At 41.5% G+C, this 18275-nt stretch overlaps 1 protein-coding gene across 1 annotated transcript; it reads left to right on the top strand.

Moving 5' to 3' along the window:
* Window positions 1-1689: 1689 nt before the first annotated feature.
* On the top strand, window positions 1690-17256 carry cables2a (Cdk5 and Abl enzyme substrate 2a). The gene is made up of 9 exons (XM_085782797.1): window positions 1690-2356; window positions 2967-3059; window positions 5676-5753; window positions 5968-6067; window positions 10051-10258; window positions 10388-10485; window positions 12450-12556; window positions 13577-13781; window positions 15645-17256. Exons 1-9 carry the CDS (start codon window positions 1752-1754, stop codon window positions 15783-15785), a joined length of 1635 nt encoding a protein of 544 aa, XP_085638923.1. The 5' UTR covers window positions 1690-1751; the 3' UTR covers window positions 15786-17256.
* Window positions 17257-18275: the final 1019 nt, after the last annotated feature.

Genomic DNA, 18275 nt, shown 5'->3' on the forward strand with positions numbered 1-18275 from the left:
CTCAGTGTTTTGTGTAAGAGTCAGTCAGTTATGCAGAATAACCAGAAGAAGCATCACTCAAATGGTCAAATTGAAAACAATAACAATCTTACACAATCTCCTTTATTTCCTACACAGAACACTGAGATGTTCGCTGTACAGAGTTGAGCCTTAGTCAGAAGTTTGTGCTTACAGCTCTTTACAGTGAACATGGCAGTGGGAAAGAGCTTTACACAATGACTGACATTGCCACAAGTTAATGACCATTGGGGGGGCACACAGGGTGGCCAATTAGATTGCAGGGGGGGCAGGTGCCCCCCTGTGTCACCATGGAAGACCCGCCCCTGCACAAATGTCAGTGATGAACTCATTGATTATCTCCAATTCCTTTTTTAAACTGTGAAGGGATTACTGTACAGGAGCAGGGTTTTCTATTGATCGCCCCCAGTCAGGAGGAGAAAGAAGAATTCACACCTCAGAGAAACAAGATTCAGCCGAGCTTCGTGTTTACAAGTCAATGAGGTGTGAAACTAAAATGGAAATGTGATAACTGTTCTGTTAACTCCTGCTGCAGTGGTGAAACGAGAAGAAGAACAAGCAGCCGAGCTGTTTGTTTGCATGAGCCAGTCGTCTTTGATCACTCAGTTTCACACAGATTTGTTCTCAAATGCTAAACAGATCACTGGTGCAGTTTTCTGGAAAGGAAAACACCCTGATGTAGAAACCACCAGAGTTTTAGGACGAATGGTGATTCAGTTGAATACAGTGAGATGAATATACCGGTAAGTAGATATATAAACAACATTTATGTCGAATTCTGTTACAGTGCATAATTGTTAATAATGTGTCGCTAAAAATGTTCAGTATTTCACACAAGTGTTTTTTTATTTTTATTTCCTCTTTGAAAAACAGAGGGTGGAACGGATTTAGAACTAGAAAAGCCTAGTGGTTCTTTACAACTCTGGATTCTTTGATCCATTTGTTTTTGATCAAACTCATCAAATAGTCTCTTCAAACAAGCTGTTGCAGAGTGGTTTTTGGACTAAAATTCATAAATTAAGACCTTCTCATCAATGACAACTGAGTGGATTGTTGTTCTTAAAAAAAAACTATCAAAGTGAGAAACCCAAAAGCTTTATTTATGAACATATAATGAATGACTGCATTATTACCAAATACAAAGTAGAAACATCAGCCAAACTGGAAACCAGAACATGACCTTATTAATGTCTTATAATAACTAATGAATAAAACATTAATAAGTGATTCATTAACTGTTAATAAGCACGCACACACACACACACGCACACACACACACACACACACACACACACACACACACACACACACACACACACACACACACACACACACACACATGACAAAGCTGGAGAACCCATATAACTCTGTATAAAGAATTATTGTGTTATTGATTAATAAAACACAACTGACAGAAAGCCCTTCTCTTGAATCACGTTTGTTTTGCAGAAATAACGTGAATCAGTGAAGTTACTGGTTTTAAACAGGTTTTAAATGTCTCTTTGTTTCCAGGGCACCGCCCACGTCTCCCACTCAACCAATCAAATGCTGTCACCAATAATATATTTGCATATATGTCTCTTATCCAATCGCCTGCGAGTATTTACAAGGTAAGAACGTTATTCCCCGCATAATTACCGCCGCAGCCAATCAGAACGCAGACGGGGCGGGGCCAACGCTCTGGTACCGGTCGCTAGTTGCCTTCGCGTTCAACAGCCACATTTCAAACTAGAATGGCGACCGCTGTCTGCGGTCTGCAGTCCACCGGCAGCAGCAGTAAACCGGCCAAGATTCACCGAGAGCAGCGGAGGAAAGCGAAGGACTCCCGGAGGAGACAGGCGGCTCTTTTATTCCTCAACAATATCTCACTAGACGGACGCCCCCAGTGTCAGTTTATCGATGGAAACGCCGACCAAAAAGCGACCGAGGAGAACCGACTGCGGGACAGAGACGTTGGCGGCGGCTCGACAACGGTCGTGCTCGTGCCCCCGGCGGCGGAGAGCCACGGACCGGTCGCCGAGGTGACGGAGCCCCCCGCGGCGGCCGGCGGCGGCGGCGGCGGCTCGGCGTCCAGCTGCCCCGGGGGGCTGGTGGGGCTGAGTCCGGCTCGACCTTCTTTGGTCATGTCTCCGGGGGGACCTGCCGCCGCCGCCGGAGCCAGTGCTGTCGGAGCCAACGAGGTATTTTTGGAGGCCGAGACGCTGCTCACCCCGGACACCCCCCTGTCCCCAGCCCCCGGTACCGGACACCACCAGCCCTGCTCCCGGGTCCGGTCCACACCGGCCGCGCTCAGCCCGGCCACCACCACCGCCGGGAACCCCCAGGATTCACGGCAGAGGTGAGCCACGGTCTGTGGGCGGTGTGTCACTACCGTCACCGTGGGCCTTTAACCGACTTCCGCATAAAATGAAAGCACCAGTTATCATCAGACAAACCCACTTTCGTTCTCTTATAGCGATATATATGTGTATTTTAAGCGAAAATATTACATATATGAACAGTTTTCTGTGGATTTACAATAAGGGATGAACACTGCTCCTTTATGTCCTGTATTATTACTGTTTCATTGATGAATTTGTGTCATTTCCCTGCTTTAAAATCAATAACACATCTCTCATCAGTTGTCATATTAATGGTGTCACTTATTAGGCAAGGCAAGGCAATTTTATTTGTATAGCCCGTTTTTACAAACAGTTTGTCTCAAAGGGCTTTACATGGCATCATAACAACATCCTCTGCCCTTAGACCCTCACATCGACTGAGGAAAAACTCCATGAAAAACCCTTTTAACAGATCTTGTTTCTCTTTGATTGGCATGATTGGATTTGATCTTCTACTTTGTCCTTTACCTCTAAACCTGTGATGCTAAAGAGCAGATTTGAGGTCCTTTCATTTGGTTTATGTTGTTAATGTTTTGTTTTGTTTTTCATTCTTACTCTTCACCCTAGGTTGAGAAACGTGTCTGGATCTCCTGGACCCAAGGTGCCAAAGAAAGTCCACTTCATCAAGAGCATGAGGCAGTACGACACCAGAGGATGCAGGTGAGTCTCCAACATCCATCCATTCATCTATACACATACACAAACACATTTACATACAGACTGCAGAGGCTGAATACATGAATAACTCTTGAATTATTATACCAATCTTCCCACCACCCCCTGCAAAAAAACAAACAAAAGGGGCTGTTTTTACTCTGGACTCTGAAACGGGCCCCTCTCTCTCTTAGCTGTGTTGCACACACACACACACACACACACACACACACACACAGTCCTCTCGCTAGTATTGTAATAAGCTGCTTAACAGAGTCTTGGCAGAGACTTAGTTTGGCCTGCAGACGAATAACAGCGCTACAGCTGCTGAGTGGCGATTGCTACAGTGAAATTAATCACCCTTGGAAGCTTAGCAAAAGCCAAAAGAGGTGCAGTGTGGAAATGTAACACCCCTATTGCACCAACAGTGAGGTAACCCCCCCCCAGCCCCCCTTCTGCAAGACTGGACTGAAATATCATCATCATCATCACACTTCTGGGTATTTGTGGAGCTTGAAGTTCGAGTGAAACAGAAAACAACAGAGTTTATTGGGATTCTTTTTGTTTTCTTCTGGAAAATCTTCCTGTGCAGAGTTTGTTATTGATGAAAACACGTCATCGATGGATTTTATTTGTTTTTTTTCCCACTAGTTCTTTTTTTTTTTCATTTCCCCTCCACATCTCATCGTGTAATGTGACACGGCTCCATGTTCATAACCCACCCACCTACACGCTGCTGTGTGTCGATGAGTGTGTGTGTGTTGTGTATGTTCTCTGCTGGTATGTGTCAAACAATGATGTCGAGTCGACTGTCGCACAGGTGTGGCCCTCTGTTTCTATTTGAGTCACACACAGACACACACACATAGCTTGTGTTTGAGGCAAAGCTAACAGAGTTATATAACTAAGCTAATTAACAGCAGTAGATTATGTGTTGAGATATTGTCCCCGGTAAGAGATGTGATGTCTTTTCCTCCAGGTCTGACCTGGTTGTTTGCTGCTGCTGCTGCTGACTGGAGGTTATTGATCGGTGTTTTTGTGTAGAGATGATGAAGCCTCCGGTGTTTGTGCAGTCAGTGTGCTCCTCTCTAGCGGTGTTGTGTTGTTCACTGCTGGTTGTGTTGTGGTGGTGCAGCAGCAGAGTTCAGTCGTTGTGTTGTAGAGTAGTGTTGTAGAGTTTTTCTGCCAGGTCTAGTTGAATGTTTAGTTTACAGCGTTTGGCAGCAGCCGCCTGCTCCTGGTTTTTATGTGGTCCAGCCCCCGAGTCTGGGCCTCTCTCTCTCTCTCTGTCTTGTTTTAACGCTGCAGACAAGTGGCTGAGACAAGTATCTGTGAGTTTTCTAAATAAAAACCTGTGATCTCTGTGAAGGAGGCGTTTGTAGAAACCTCCAAAACTCTTAAAAACTGTTCTGCATTAAAAACAAACGATCCGTCCTGTGGAAACCTTCATCCATCAGTCAGTTTATCTTTTCATCCACAGAAAAAACTATTTGGATCTGGATTTTAAATTATTTATGAAGGAAAAATGGACAAAACATTAGAGCTCCAACAATAAATAAACTTGATTTTACATAACAAACTTATCAACTAATCAAGAAACAATGAGCGAATCAAACTGATAATGAAAACCTTTACATTTTATACGATATTACTCATTTATATTTTGTATTTTGATCAGTAGTTGTCCATCAACCTGGATTAGGAGAATCTATTTCATGATCTAGATGATTTCAACTATTTTCTGACATTATTATACCAAATAATAGATGTTTTAGAAAAACATTAAATGTTGGCAAGAAGTCATCTTTTTCTTAAATTTGGAAAAAATCCAGAGAAAATAGTTTTTTATTGAGCGACATACAGAATATATTTTGGATCCAGAGAGTATTTGAGGATCCTGGAAACACTTCCTCCTCAAGAACAACAATCATCTGGCTGATCAGAGAGATCAATGGTTATTATTGTTACTACTTTCTGAAATAATCAGTTTGGTGTTCTTCCAAAACCTCAGGAAGTGGTGAAAATTGTCTGTTTAGTTTAGTTTATTCGATCTTTTGCACAAATTATTTACAGTCAATCACAATCACAATCAATCGAAGCTTCAATAACACATTCCTTAGTTCAAACTTAGTTCATAAATATTACACCGTCCCAGTTTCTTCTATCAAACTCCTGGTCCATCAGCTACAGTCAATCATCATAGATAAAACTCTATAAATAAAATATTCACATTTGGAATCAGAATAAAACCAACAGACATGAAAGAATATTTCATTTTTACTGTACTGTTTAATTTTCAGATGATTATCATTATTTATCAGTCCGTCTTCTTGTCTCAGTGACTTTGCTGTGGAGATAAAACCTGAGCAGCCTTCAGGTTCCTCTCCCTCTCGTCGGTGGAAGCTGCCGACTAGTCGTCCATCTTTGGTAGCGACATGAACAGAAGTGGCTCTGTGACTGATTTCGCTGTCACTGCAGCTCCGGCACTGATGCATGTCGTCTCAGTGTGTGTGTTTATGTGTGTGTGTGTGTGTGTGTGAGAGAGCAGCAGTGACGGCCCCTTGTTGCTTGTAGACTGACACACCATCTGTTTTGTCTGCCTGTACTTGCTGTGTCCTGCAGGATCATGCTGATTTGTGCCAAGCGGTCGCTATACGCTGCTTTCTCAGTGCTGCCGTATGGAGAGAGTGCACACCTCAGGTACAAAGAAGCACCGTCCCTGGCAGAGAGCACCCACCCACCACCACCCACATCCACCACCCACATCCACCACCACTTTGCTTTTATGTTTCCATGTTCCATGTTTCCTTTATGATCCATGTCATTCTCAGCAGAGGTTACTGTGTGTGTTAGTGTGTGTGTGTGTGTGAGCCGTGCGGGTGAACGTGAAATCAATGTGACTCTTTCTGAACAGTGATCCTAAACTGGAGGCTCAGAGACAGAGGCTGTCCTCGGTGGTGACGGCCGACCTGCTGCCCTGCCTGGAGGGCGTGGAGCTGGGCGCCAGCGGCAAGGTAAATACCTCATACACTCACCTACAGGGGGTCTTTATTAAAGAGGAACTAAGCAGGATTTCTCCCGTTGCTATGCTACATTTTTACCTTAATTAAAAAGCTCCGGAGTAATTGTGATAACTACATGACTTGTAAGATAAGATAAGATAAGATAAGATAAGATATACTTTATTGTCCCAGAGGGAAATTCATTGTGGGCAGAAGTGCAGACTGTAGACTGTATCGCCTTACAAACAGACACAACACAGGAAACGTAGCACACAACAGCCACATGACAACAACATCACAGTACAAGCACATGATAACGACAGAGCACCAAACGTACGATGACACACAGTAGCAGTGAGAGCAAGAAGGACAGACAGCACTAATAGACAATAATAAACTATTGCACACCCCGATACTTGCTAAAATATACAAGAACAACACAGAATACAAGAGTAAGAGCAAATCATTTGAACAGTGTTACAATTTTATTTGTATAGCCCGTTTTTACAAACAGTTTGTCTCAAAGGGCTTTACATGGCATCGTAGCAACATCCTCTGTCCTTAGATCCTCTGTCCTTAGACCATAAAAGATAAGGCACCACTGTTAATAAATAAGTAAAAAATAGTAGTAAGTAACTACCCTACTAATTAGGCGAGCGCAATTTGTTAATAAGAGAAATGGAGGTGGGTAGAAAAGAAAGTTTAAGGCGGTTGCTTTTGCAGCGGATGGCTCTACAGCGTTTCCCTGAGGGTAACAATCCGTATTCCCAGAACAACACATGGGACGGGTCCTGCACGATTCTGTTTGCCTGTCTGATTACAGACGTCTCATAAACAGACTGCAAGGGCAGGGGTTGGTTATTTGACCCGATTACTTTCATTGCTGTTTTCACTATATTTGCCAGTCTAGTTTTTGACTGTACTGTTAGTGTGCCGAACCATGCCGCCATGCCATATCTAATGATGCTACCAAGAACAGCATTATAAAAGATGAGCATGATCTCAGGTCGGACTCAGAAAAGGCGAGTTGCAGTCACCACACTACGGCCCGAGTCGCTACTGCGCAGCGCCCCGGAAGTGACTTGTTGTGACTTGTTACGAGTGAGAACGGAGCCTCTCTGCCTTCACCTGGCGTCTCAGGGCTGAAAACCAACCCTGCAACATCAGTGTACGGTAGTTACTCGGTCGCCGCCCCGGTGTCCCAGCTCTCGTCTCTGCACTCGGAGACACAAACGCGCTCCATAACCCGTAATCTTTTGTTCATGACGGTTAAGACTACACAAACACACACGTCGTAACATCGTATCTGTTATGTAACGTTATCCGGTCGCTCCATTTATTGATTTTTCGCTGGCTTCGTTGTAAACAAATGCACATGGAAGAGAAGGGCGTAACCAAAACAGCGGAAAACCGAGCGGACTTCCCCTTTAAAGGACAGTTCCAGGTAATTTCAACCTGGGGCTCTAGTTTCCTAATATTTTAGGTGTAAAAGAATGAATCTGAAGCTTTTCTTAATGTCTCCTGTTCTGCAGTAGTTCTGTCTGTCCCTGCATCGCCACAGCAGCCTTGACGGTTCACTGTGTTTACAGGTAGAATAAACAACAGCCAGACTTACCGGTACTCTTAGTGCTAAGTATTAATAAAGTTAGCTGGCCTGTCTTCACTCTCAGAAACAGGCTCAATACTCTGAGGCATGAACTTAACAAGACGTCGTTGGTCTGAATGTGACATGAAGTGATGATGTGCAGTGTCAGCAACAATACAAACAATATTATAATAATGATGATAATACACCAGACACTGTGGCGGTGTCGTTAAACCACAATTAATTAATGTTCAGGCCCAGAGAGCTTAAGATAAACACTCCACACAGTATCTGACCGTCAGTCTGGCCCGTGGTCATGAGGCCGGTCGGTTCCTGTGGATTCATGCTGTCGACTCCAGGTTCCTCCGACTCGACCATCTGCCGCTTCAGCGCCGATCCAGACTCGTACCGGCCGTCGTCTGTCCACCGTCGATGAGCCTCAGGTTTCTCTTCTCTGCTCAGGGAACTGAAACCTGACGTGGTCTTCGGCTGCTGCACTCGTCTACATGTTGAGAAGTTTTGGAGGTTATTACCAGTGTTGGGAACATAACTGAGTTAGTAACTCCACTACTTCACTATAATAGTAACTAGTTACCAGGGAAAGTAACTATTGCGTTACTTTTTCTTTCTTTTTTTTAAGTTTAAATATGTCGAAGAATTTGGATTTTTTTTCTCTCATTTTTAAATTGTATTTTATTGTTTTCATATATTTCACTGATCGCAATTATGGAATGCGAGTGTGTGTTTTATTGAAAGCGAGGCTGGTGTGCCTATGAAAATAGGTTACAGTGGGTTTTTTAAGTGCTGTGGCTACAAGCAAATCTCATATTGTCTCTGTACAAAGACAACAAAGACCTTTTTAAATGTGAAAACAGCGGAGACCTATTCAAGATTTGCGTTTAATAACAGGCGAAACATCGAAATTAATTTATTCATGGCCACATTAAGTGAAATTATTAACTTAACCGATTATCCATCTGATTATCTGTCCTGCTGCGAGCGCACAACTTCTCAGGGTATCCGCGGATCCTTAAAAAGTCTTAAATTCATGTATCTAAAATTAAGGCCTTAAAAAGTATTAAATTTATTAGAAATTTCTAAGATGGTCTTAAATATATAATATATAATACACAGCATCATAAAATATGCATGCACTTAAACTTTTATATGAAATAACAGGGTATCCGCGAGGTCTTAAAAAGTCTAAAATGTGAAAATCTAAATTTTAGGTCTTAAAATGTCTTAAATTTGTTGAATTATTGTGTTCAAGTCTTAAATAATTTTAGACAGGTCTTACATTTTCTTATGCCCACCATGGGCGAGCATTTCACTCGCATTTGCCCCTAAAAAAAACAAACATGTGTGAACCGGGAAAATCACAAAAAGAAAGAGCACAACCTGCGATTGGTCAAAACCCACAAATCCCACAATTCTCTGGCCTCAACAATAACAGTAGTTAGTGTTAGTAAAGGAGAGTGGAGCTGTCGGTGAAAAGAGGAAACAACGGCACATCTGGTCCTGTTCCATGTTGTTCGTGCAGCCTCCTTGTCTCAGTATGACATCACTACTGTATGATGGGGCTGGGCTTCATATCGCTACGGATTTACTGAATCAATTTGATTCGATTTGATTCAATATTGATTCACTCAGAGATATTTCGGTTTTGAAACCAGTTTTGCTTCGTCATGAAAGAGATTTTCACAGAACTGATGCTGCAAATTGTACAAAGATGGAAGAAATAATGATGTTGTTTAAGTTCAACAGTGCAGCTGCACGGGACTAACAGAGGAAATAGGAAATAGGAGATGACATGCGATAAAAGATCGATCTAAGGATTTTATGAATCGATATCGGATCTTTCAAATCAAGAGTGATATGAATCGGAAAATCGATTTTTTTAAACCCAGCGCTAGTGTATGATTGGCTGATTACATGAATGGTGTGTGGACGTTCCTAATAAAGTGCTCAGCGAGAGGACGACAGTGCTGTGATTAGAGCTGTGTTGATTTTTAGATAAACTCTCATAGTGTAAAGACTTCATTCACAATGAAGTTTATTGTTACAAATACAAATTACTTTATTAATCCCCAAAGGGAAATTCATTTGTCTGTCAACTCAGAATTAAAAAGCCTGATGGCTGAAGGTACGAAGGATCTTCTATAACTGTTCAGACTCAGAGCAGTTGCACCTGTGTTTGTATTTCACAGCTCCTATAATGTGACATCACAGTTCAGACTTCTTGTACATCCTAAACATCGGTCAGAGGAAACAAATTCAACGTAAAACCTCTGTAAACTGTTGATAAAACACCGTTACAGACCTCCGATACAGTGTCAGATGATGAATTATCGTCATTATATTGTCTCACTCTGAACGTCGTCCTCTTCTTCTTCTTCTTCTTCCTCCTCAGACGGTGTCCTACGCTCAGTTCCTGTATCCGACCAACGCCTTGGTGAGGCAGAAGGGCGGTGGCGGTGGCGGCGGCGGCGGCGGCGGCGGCGGAGTTCCCGAGAGCTGCACGACGACTCAGACCCCGGCTCAGTCGCGTTTACGTGGCAACGGGCAGAGAAACTTCACCCTGGCTCGATCCAACAACACCGCCGCGGTGCCGGACCCTAGTGCGTCTTAAATTGAACCATGAACACACATTAACACACATTAACACACAGAAACACACAGAAACACACACCTGGTGCGTCACCGGTCGCTACACTCACCGTTTCTAACCGTGTTGTTGTTGTTTCCAGGCGCGGAGGAGGTGACAGAGTACGACCCCAACCTGCTCAGCGACCCTCAGTGGCCGTGTGGGAGACACAAGAGGGTCCTGATCTTTGCATCATATGTGGTGAGAATCCATTTACACACAAAGTTAAAGGGATATTTCAACATTTTGGCAAATCCATTGGCCCACTGCCATAATCCCTATAGTCATATAGCAGTAGGTTCATTACCTTTAATTGTTGGTGCAAGCTGTTTTTAGAACGGCGGGTCTTGGTTTCCCTCATCAAACTCATCAAATACACAATCCAACAACTCCAAAATGCTCTGGTGGACAAGTTGTGACCTGCACATTCACCACGCTATGAGATAATAACACAACGTTACCAGACAGAGTTGTTTTAGAGGTAAATATAGAGACTGTTTGCTGAAAAACTGCCCCCGACGGGAACGCGCATCAGTGGTTTTGCATGAATTTACCTCTAAAACAACTCTGTCTGGTAACGTTCTGTTATTATATATTGTAATATCATATCATATTATATCATATTATATCAGATGAAACCAACCTGAAGTCTCTTGATTTTTATCTGTAGGTCTAAATAATAATAAAACAGATATTTACATGAAAACAGTTCCATTTAAAACACTGAGTTTTAACACTGATCGCTGCTGCTGCTGCTGCTGCTGCTGCTGCTGCTGCTGCTGCTGCTGCTGCTGCTGTAACAACTTGGCTCATTGTCTCATAATGAGTTTGGCAAAAATTGCTAAATTGATTCAAATGAATCATTAATTTTAGCAGAATTACCCATCCATCATTAATTTAGTTAATTATATTCTGTATTCCCGTTATTATATTATACTGCTCGCAGGCACTGAAAACTGATCTGATGAGAAAGTTAAAATCATCGATACCTGATTTCCACCACACATTCGTCAGGTGTTAGTCCTGTAGAAATCCCAAAAGTGGTGTCAAGAAGTTTGTTTACACTGTAAAACATTTGACTGTTAAATCCAGACACGTCAGTGATTTCACCGATCCGACAAAAACAGTCACAACAAAGTTACGGCCGACGCTGCGTCTCCTTCAACCTGAGGTTAGAACAACAGAGCCGTGTTTCCACAGTGAAGGTTGAAGCTGTGTGTGTGTAAACACTAACCACAGTGGATCCACCTGAGCTCTTCTCCCGGTCTCACTCACTCATCGTCTCTCACGTCAGGAATCAGGAGCAGGACAAGTTAATTTCACTCGTACATTGTAGTGTTCTCCGGCCTCGTCTCAGAGAGAAAAATAAGTCCATTATGTTGCATTCACATGATTTTATTGCTGCTCAGTAGATCACATCACAAGACTGTAACGTCTCAACACGAGTGTCTGTGTCTGTGTGTGTGTGAAATGAGCTTCATCAAAACAGTTTACAGCACTGTGCAGGGTTCGAACCTGGATTTTTTCAATGAGGGAGAAATAGTAGACGTTTAAAAAAAAAAACTCTCAAAGAGGCTAAAAACACAACTTTTTTGGGGGAAAGCAATTTTAATCAAAAAAAGAGTCATAGCAGAGCATTTTTACAAATTTTACAATGCCTCTTTAGGGGGACTTTAAGTACATCCCAACAAGTTTTGGAAAAGTCATGGAGCTTTTTTCTCTCTTATTAATAACAGCCTATTTAAAAATTATGAATAAAAATATCGTGTCTGAAAGTACAGCTGTCAAGATTATTCTTTTTTTGTTATTAAACTTTTTATTTGAAGAAAAAATAGGTTTTATGTTGCTCTTAAATTTGCATACATGTCATTAAATCTTATTATCCAAGCAGGCAAAATAAGAAAAATAGATAAATAGGTAAAAAATAAATGAATAAATTAGAAAAAGAAAGAAAGGAAAAATTCACATCATTACATCATAGTTTTATTCCTATATTTCACGCTACATTGACGGTTTAGGGGTCATGTATTCTCATGAAAACTTGCTGCCAAGTCACGGAAATTTGTTAAAATGTGTTTGAACCCTGACTGTGGATCTTTATGGAGCTATAATTCACTATAATTAACTATAATTCACGCTGACACTTCTCCTCTCCCTCTCTCCAGACGACTGTTATCGAGTACGTGAAGCCGTCGGACCTGAAGAAGGACATGAACGAGACCTTCAGGGAGAAGTTTCCTCACATTAAGCTGACGCTGAGCAAGATAAGAAGGTACACGTGGATTAAATTCAGCTCTGACTTTCAAACTTTGCTCTGAGAGACGTCTGAAGGTTGAAGCCTTCCTCCTCCTCCTCCTCCTCCTCCTGCTGCTGTTTCTGTTTCCTCGTGACTTCAGTGGTCGTCATGACTTGATTTGACCTGACAAGCGTTTGTATTGTGCTGCTGTTGCTGTTGTTGTTGTGTTGTTCTGAGTCATGTCTTGTCTTGTTGATTTAATAATGTTTGTTGTGCGCCTCTTTCTAATGTTCTTTCTCTCTGCAGAGCCACGTGTGTGTGTGTGTGTGTGTTTTATAATATAAACACTGTAAATATGAACTAGTTTAAAGATATAGTTCAACATTTTGGCAAATTGGCCCATTGCCATAATCCCTATAGTTTTAGCAGTAGGTTCGTTACCTTTAATTGTCGGTGCAAGCTATTTTTAGAACGGCGGAGCAGAGCCGTGAGCTGCTCAGAGCTACGCTACGGAGGCTAATGGGACGCTTTCGTGGACAAGTTGTGACCTGCACATTCACCACGCTATGAGATAATAACAGAACGTTACCAGACAGAGTTGTTTTCAAGGCAAATGCAGAGACTGCTTGCTGAAAAACTGTCCCCGAAGGCAACGCACATCAGCGGTTTTGCATGAATTTCCCTCTAAAACAACTCTATCTGGTAACGTTCTGTTATTATCTCATAGCGTGGTGAATGTGCAGGTCACAACTTGTCCACCAGAGCATTTTGGAGTTGTTGGATTGTGTATTTGATGAGGGAAACCAAGAAATCCCATGAGCCTCCGTAGCGTAGCTCTGAGCAGCTCACGGCTCTGCTCCGCCGTTCTAAAAATAGCTTGAACCGACAATTAAAGGTAACAAACCAACTTCTATGACTATAGGGATTATGGCAATGAGCCAATTTGCCAAAATGTTGAACTATCCCTTTAAACCTTTAAATGATGTTTATGTTGAAAACAAGATATTCTCACAGTCGGCTCTTTCTTATCTGATCCTCCTCCTCCTCGTCTTGCAGCCTGAAGAGGGAGATGCGGGCCGTGAGCGAGGAGTGCGGCCTGCAGCCGGTCACCATAGCGATGGCCTTTGTTTACTTTGAGAAGCTGGTGCTGCAGGGTCGCCTCAACAAGCAGAACAGGAAGCTGGTGGCGGCGGCGTGCGTGCTGCTGGCTGCGAAGATCAGCAGCGATCTGAGGAAGCCAGAAGTCAAACAGCTCATCGACGTGAGTGAAGTTTACACAAAAACACAGCCACACAGAAACAGACGCACACAACACACTGATCTGAACAAGACGCGTCGACTTTTAACTTTAAAGTCGACCGAGCGGAAAAACCTGTAGCGCTCGCAGCATCATGTTTACCCAGAATCCTCCTCTCAACCGCCCAAGTTATACAAGATTAGAAACAGGTTCTTTGTTGTTGTTGTTGTTCTGCAAAGTGAGAAGAGTCGGGATTAAAGCTGAATTATTCAAGATGGTTAATGAAATGAAATCTCCTGAAAAATTTAACCACACGTTTTAAATTTTAACAGTGTTTCCATTCAACAGTTCACAACATGTCACCAAACAAAAACATTTACTGTAAAACAAAGCAGCTCTTTAAACTCTTCATTATCAACATCAGTTTAGTTTACACACAGCAGCTCGCGGTGCCAGCGCAGGTTTATCAACTCTCTCCATCAGTTTCCTGTTGCTGCTCAACCTGTCAATCAAACACACACAAACACACACACACGGACCACAGACACACACTGGAAAAAAACCAAACTGTTGCTCTTTGAAAACAAAACATGTCGACATTATTTTTGGCTGCAAAACAGGATGAATTCATGTGATGTAACATCACACAACCGCAACTGGTGGCAGGTGGAGCTGCAGCATTTCCTCCTGTCTGCTTCACAATAAAAGTCACAGCCCCACATGTTGAATAGGAAATTAGAATATTAAGCCACCGCTAATTCTTAACTAGATTCAAACATATACACATAATACATCATCTTTTATAACTATTAGGAGTGAACGATAAACACTGAGGCTGTTTGTGTGGTGTATCAGTGAGATATAATGAGATACAGACAGAAAGGTGGATTAAAACCACTAACTCTGGAAACTGCTACACAGATAGAAAAACCCTTTAATTTACAGTCCGCTAATTACATGATAATGCCAAGAAATAGTCAAGAAATAACAATTAATTGTGTATATGTATCAAGAAATAGCCTAGAAATAACGGTCACTTTCATAGTAATGTCATGTTTTTAATAAAGGCAAAAGACTACACATGCTTTTCATGCTTTGAATCTTTTGGGAAAAGACCTGAATTTTTCTCCACCAAGTCCTTGCAATTGACCATTATTTCTGGTCTATTTCTAGACATTATGATGCAATTAATTGTTATTTCTTGACATTATCACGTAATTAGCGGCCTGTAAGTTAAAGAGTTACCAAAAATGAATATAAATACTTTGAATATCTAGTATTGAACAGTATTAGAACCAGATTTACTGACAATATAACTTCAACATGAGCTGGTTCACTTCAGTCAGCAGAGACCCTGAGGTATTAGACACTGATCATTTATAATAAATTGTTGTTAAAAATTCTCCTTAAAGGGATACTTCACCCAAAATCGATAATTCACCAATTTTCTACTCCGTTGCCACTCTGAAAGTTCTCCAAACCCTTCCTTGGCATGACGGTGAGTAGATGATTGGTGAATTATCGATTTTGGGTGAAGTACCCCTACTTAATATTAGATATAATGCACATATATAAGTTACATATACGTATCAACACAAGGCAGGAAACACTAGATTATAATGTGTCGTACCACAGCTGGACATGAGACAGTTTATATGAAGCTAAAACTGTAAACAACAACTAATTGAACTAAGAGTGACGTCAGAGCCTGAACTGAAGTTATGCTTCATATTCACTCAGCTACAGAACTGATCATTAGTATTGATAAACCTATCTGTCTCTGCAGGAGCATCAGGGAAACAAAACCCACTTAAACACTTAAAACATTTCACTTTGTGCGTTTCTTCCCGAGTCATAACGATCCTCTCTCTCTCCATCTATGAGCAGAAGCTGGAGGAGCGTTTCCGTATCAACAGACGGGAGCTGATTCCTCTGGAGTTCCCGGTGCTCGTTGCCTTGGAGATGGGACTTTACCTCCCGGAGAGCAAGGTCATGCCGCACTACCGCCGCCTGGTGCAGCAGGGTTAGACCGACCGACCGACACGCCGCTGGTTTCATTAATAACACCAGCAAAGTGTGAGTGTGTGCGTATGTGTGTGTGTGTAAAGGTAAATAAAAAGAAACTGTGTGTGTGTTGGATTGACCAGTTTATAAGCTGTCGTGTTTCAAAACCAATAATTCTGGTACTATATTTATTTCCTGTCAGTCGTGGCGTCTATGAAGGATAAGTGGTTTACACTTGTTGGCTTGTGTGTGTGTGTGTTTTTGACGTTTGTCCATGTGACGTCCTGATGTCAGCTCTACGTTAGAGATGGTTCAATGAGCACGTTTATTGTGCTTTTTATTTCAGCTCCTTGTGAAACCTGTTGTTTGTTTTTTTTTGTACGTCCTCCTTCACTTGTTGAAATGAGTTGAAACTCTTCACGTGCACCTTCCTCTTCACTATACACACACACTCTGTATAGTTTTTATTATTACAAATGACAAAAAAAGAAAGAAAAAGCACCACCACTGTTGATTTCTCTGTGAATGCCTTTTAAACCCACTGTGACATCGAAGCATTTCTAGCCATCGGACAGAAACATGAAACTGTAGACTGTCGGGGTTTTGAGTCTTTGTCTGTTTATAGAGGAGAAAGTGGCCTTTTTTATTTGTTCGTAATGTAAAATGTAGCCATTTATGTGTTTTTATATCGGTCGACAAAACAAAGAAAATGTTCATGTGGCAGCAGTGTGTGTTCAGACTTTGGTGTTGGTTGAAAAATTATGAATTTAGGAGATTTTATTTATAGTAACAATGTTTTTTTGTTGTTGTTTGTTGTTATGTTTCCTCATCCAGGGAGATTTTTGTGTTTTAAAACACTGGAGTTAGTTGTTTTTCAGTTCTCAGGAATTTTGCGTTTGCATCTTTTTTTGAATAAGTCGTAAAAATCAAAACCCAAAGAAAGTTAAAAGAAAAAAAAAAGTTTTTGTTTTTTTTACCATAGCGATCATTGCCGAAATCACCAGAGGAAGGTAAAACAGACAGGAAATCAAACTGTTTAATGTAATCAGTGTAAAGACCAGCTGGTATTTCTCCTAAACATTAGTGCCATTAGGTGAACGAGCGATGGAGGAGGAAGAGGAGGAGGAGGAGGAGAAGAAGTGCCTGAAACTACAGTGGCAGTGAAATGGTTAACCACGTCATCACATGTGATATTTAAACGTTGACATTTCTCCGTCTCGCTGCTGTAATGATTTTTTTTTTTTGGTTTTTGCTCCCGTTGTGGAGACGATAATCACAAACTCTTTGTGGACGAGTCTTTGTAGTCGTGGTGATGATGATGATGATGATGACTCGGTTTTGTTTGTGTGTTTGATAAAAAGAAAAAGTGTCATAATAAACGTCCAATCAGAGCTGTATAATTATACAAGATGGGATTTGTATGGTTGATGTCAAAAATGTCAAATTGTTCATTGTTTTCATACTGTGACATGAATGTTTCTCAAATATATTTTCACTGAAAAGAGACGAGTCTGTTTTCATTAATCTATCATTTAAAACCGTTTCCATTGATCTGTTTAAAAACAGCTGGATGAAACCAACAGAAATCTCATATTTCCATCATTATTTCTATGTCGTTTTCCATCGTTAGAGGTTTGATTGATCCTCTATTTAATGACATTGAACCTCCTCCTTCTTCTATAGTTTCATGGAGCTTAATTTCTAATATTCGATGAGCATCTATCGACATTAGCACCATGGATTAGTTGCAAAGCCTTAAGGCAAACAGAAATGTCATTTTTATTTATATGTTCCAATGTTTGGAGCCAATACATGGCTCTTCTTCATAAGGTGTATGTGTATTATTAAGGGGATAGTTCAACATTTTGGCAAATTCTCCTCTCACCATAATCCCTATAGTCACAGCAGTAGGTTCATTCAACTTTCAATTATCAGTGCATGTTGTTTTGAGATCTGCGGGGCAGAGACGTGAGCTGCACATTCACCACGCTAGGAAATAATCACGTAACATCACAACACATGAAGCAAATACTCAGAACTACCCAGCAGCAGCCGTGTCTGGAAAGTAGTTCCGGCTGCATTTGCCTCTAAAACAACTCCGTCTCGTAATGTTACATTATTATCTCATAGCGTGGTGAATGTGCAGGTCACAACTTGTCCACCAGAGCGTTTTGGAGTTGTTGGATTGTGTATTTGATGAGTTTGATGAGGGAAACCAAGAAATCCCATTAGCCTCCGTAGCGTAGCTCTGAGCAGCTCACAACTCTGCCCCGCTGATCTCAAAACAACATGCACCGATAATTAAAGGTAACGAACCTGCTGCTATGACTATAGGGATTATGGTGCTAGGAGAATTGGCCAAAATGTTTAACTATCCCTTTAAACTCTTTTTAGTGGCACAAAATGATCAGAAAAAGACAATTAAATCGCTAATGGCAGTCATTTGTTTGCCAATTAGTCGTCAACTAAAATTTCATGACTGTGACACACATGTAAAAAGAAAACCCAGATCAC

Source organism: Trachurus japonicus, chromosome 7, assembly GCF_045865225.1.
Source record: "Trachurus japonicus isolate A0001 chromosome 7, Traja_1.0".
NCBI classification, from domain to species: Eukaryota; Metazoa; Chordata; class Actinopteri; order Carangiformes; family Carangidae; genus Trachurus; species Trachurus japonicus.

Coding starts and splice junctions, on each gene's coding strand:
- cables2a (XM_085782797.1), top strand. CDS start 1,752: ATGGCGACCGCTGTCTGCGGTCTGCAGTCCACCGGCAGCAGCAGTAAA. Junction 5,754..5,967: donor GGAGAGAGTGCACACCTCAG/GTACAAAGAAGC, acceptor CTTTCTGAACAG/TGATCCTAAACTGGAGGCTC. Junction 10,259..10,387: donor CGCCGCGGTGCCGGACCCTA/GTGCGTCTTAAA, acceptor TGTTGTTTCCAG/GCGCGGAGGAGGTGACAGAG.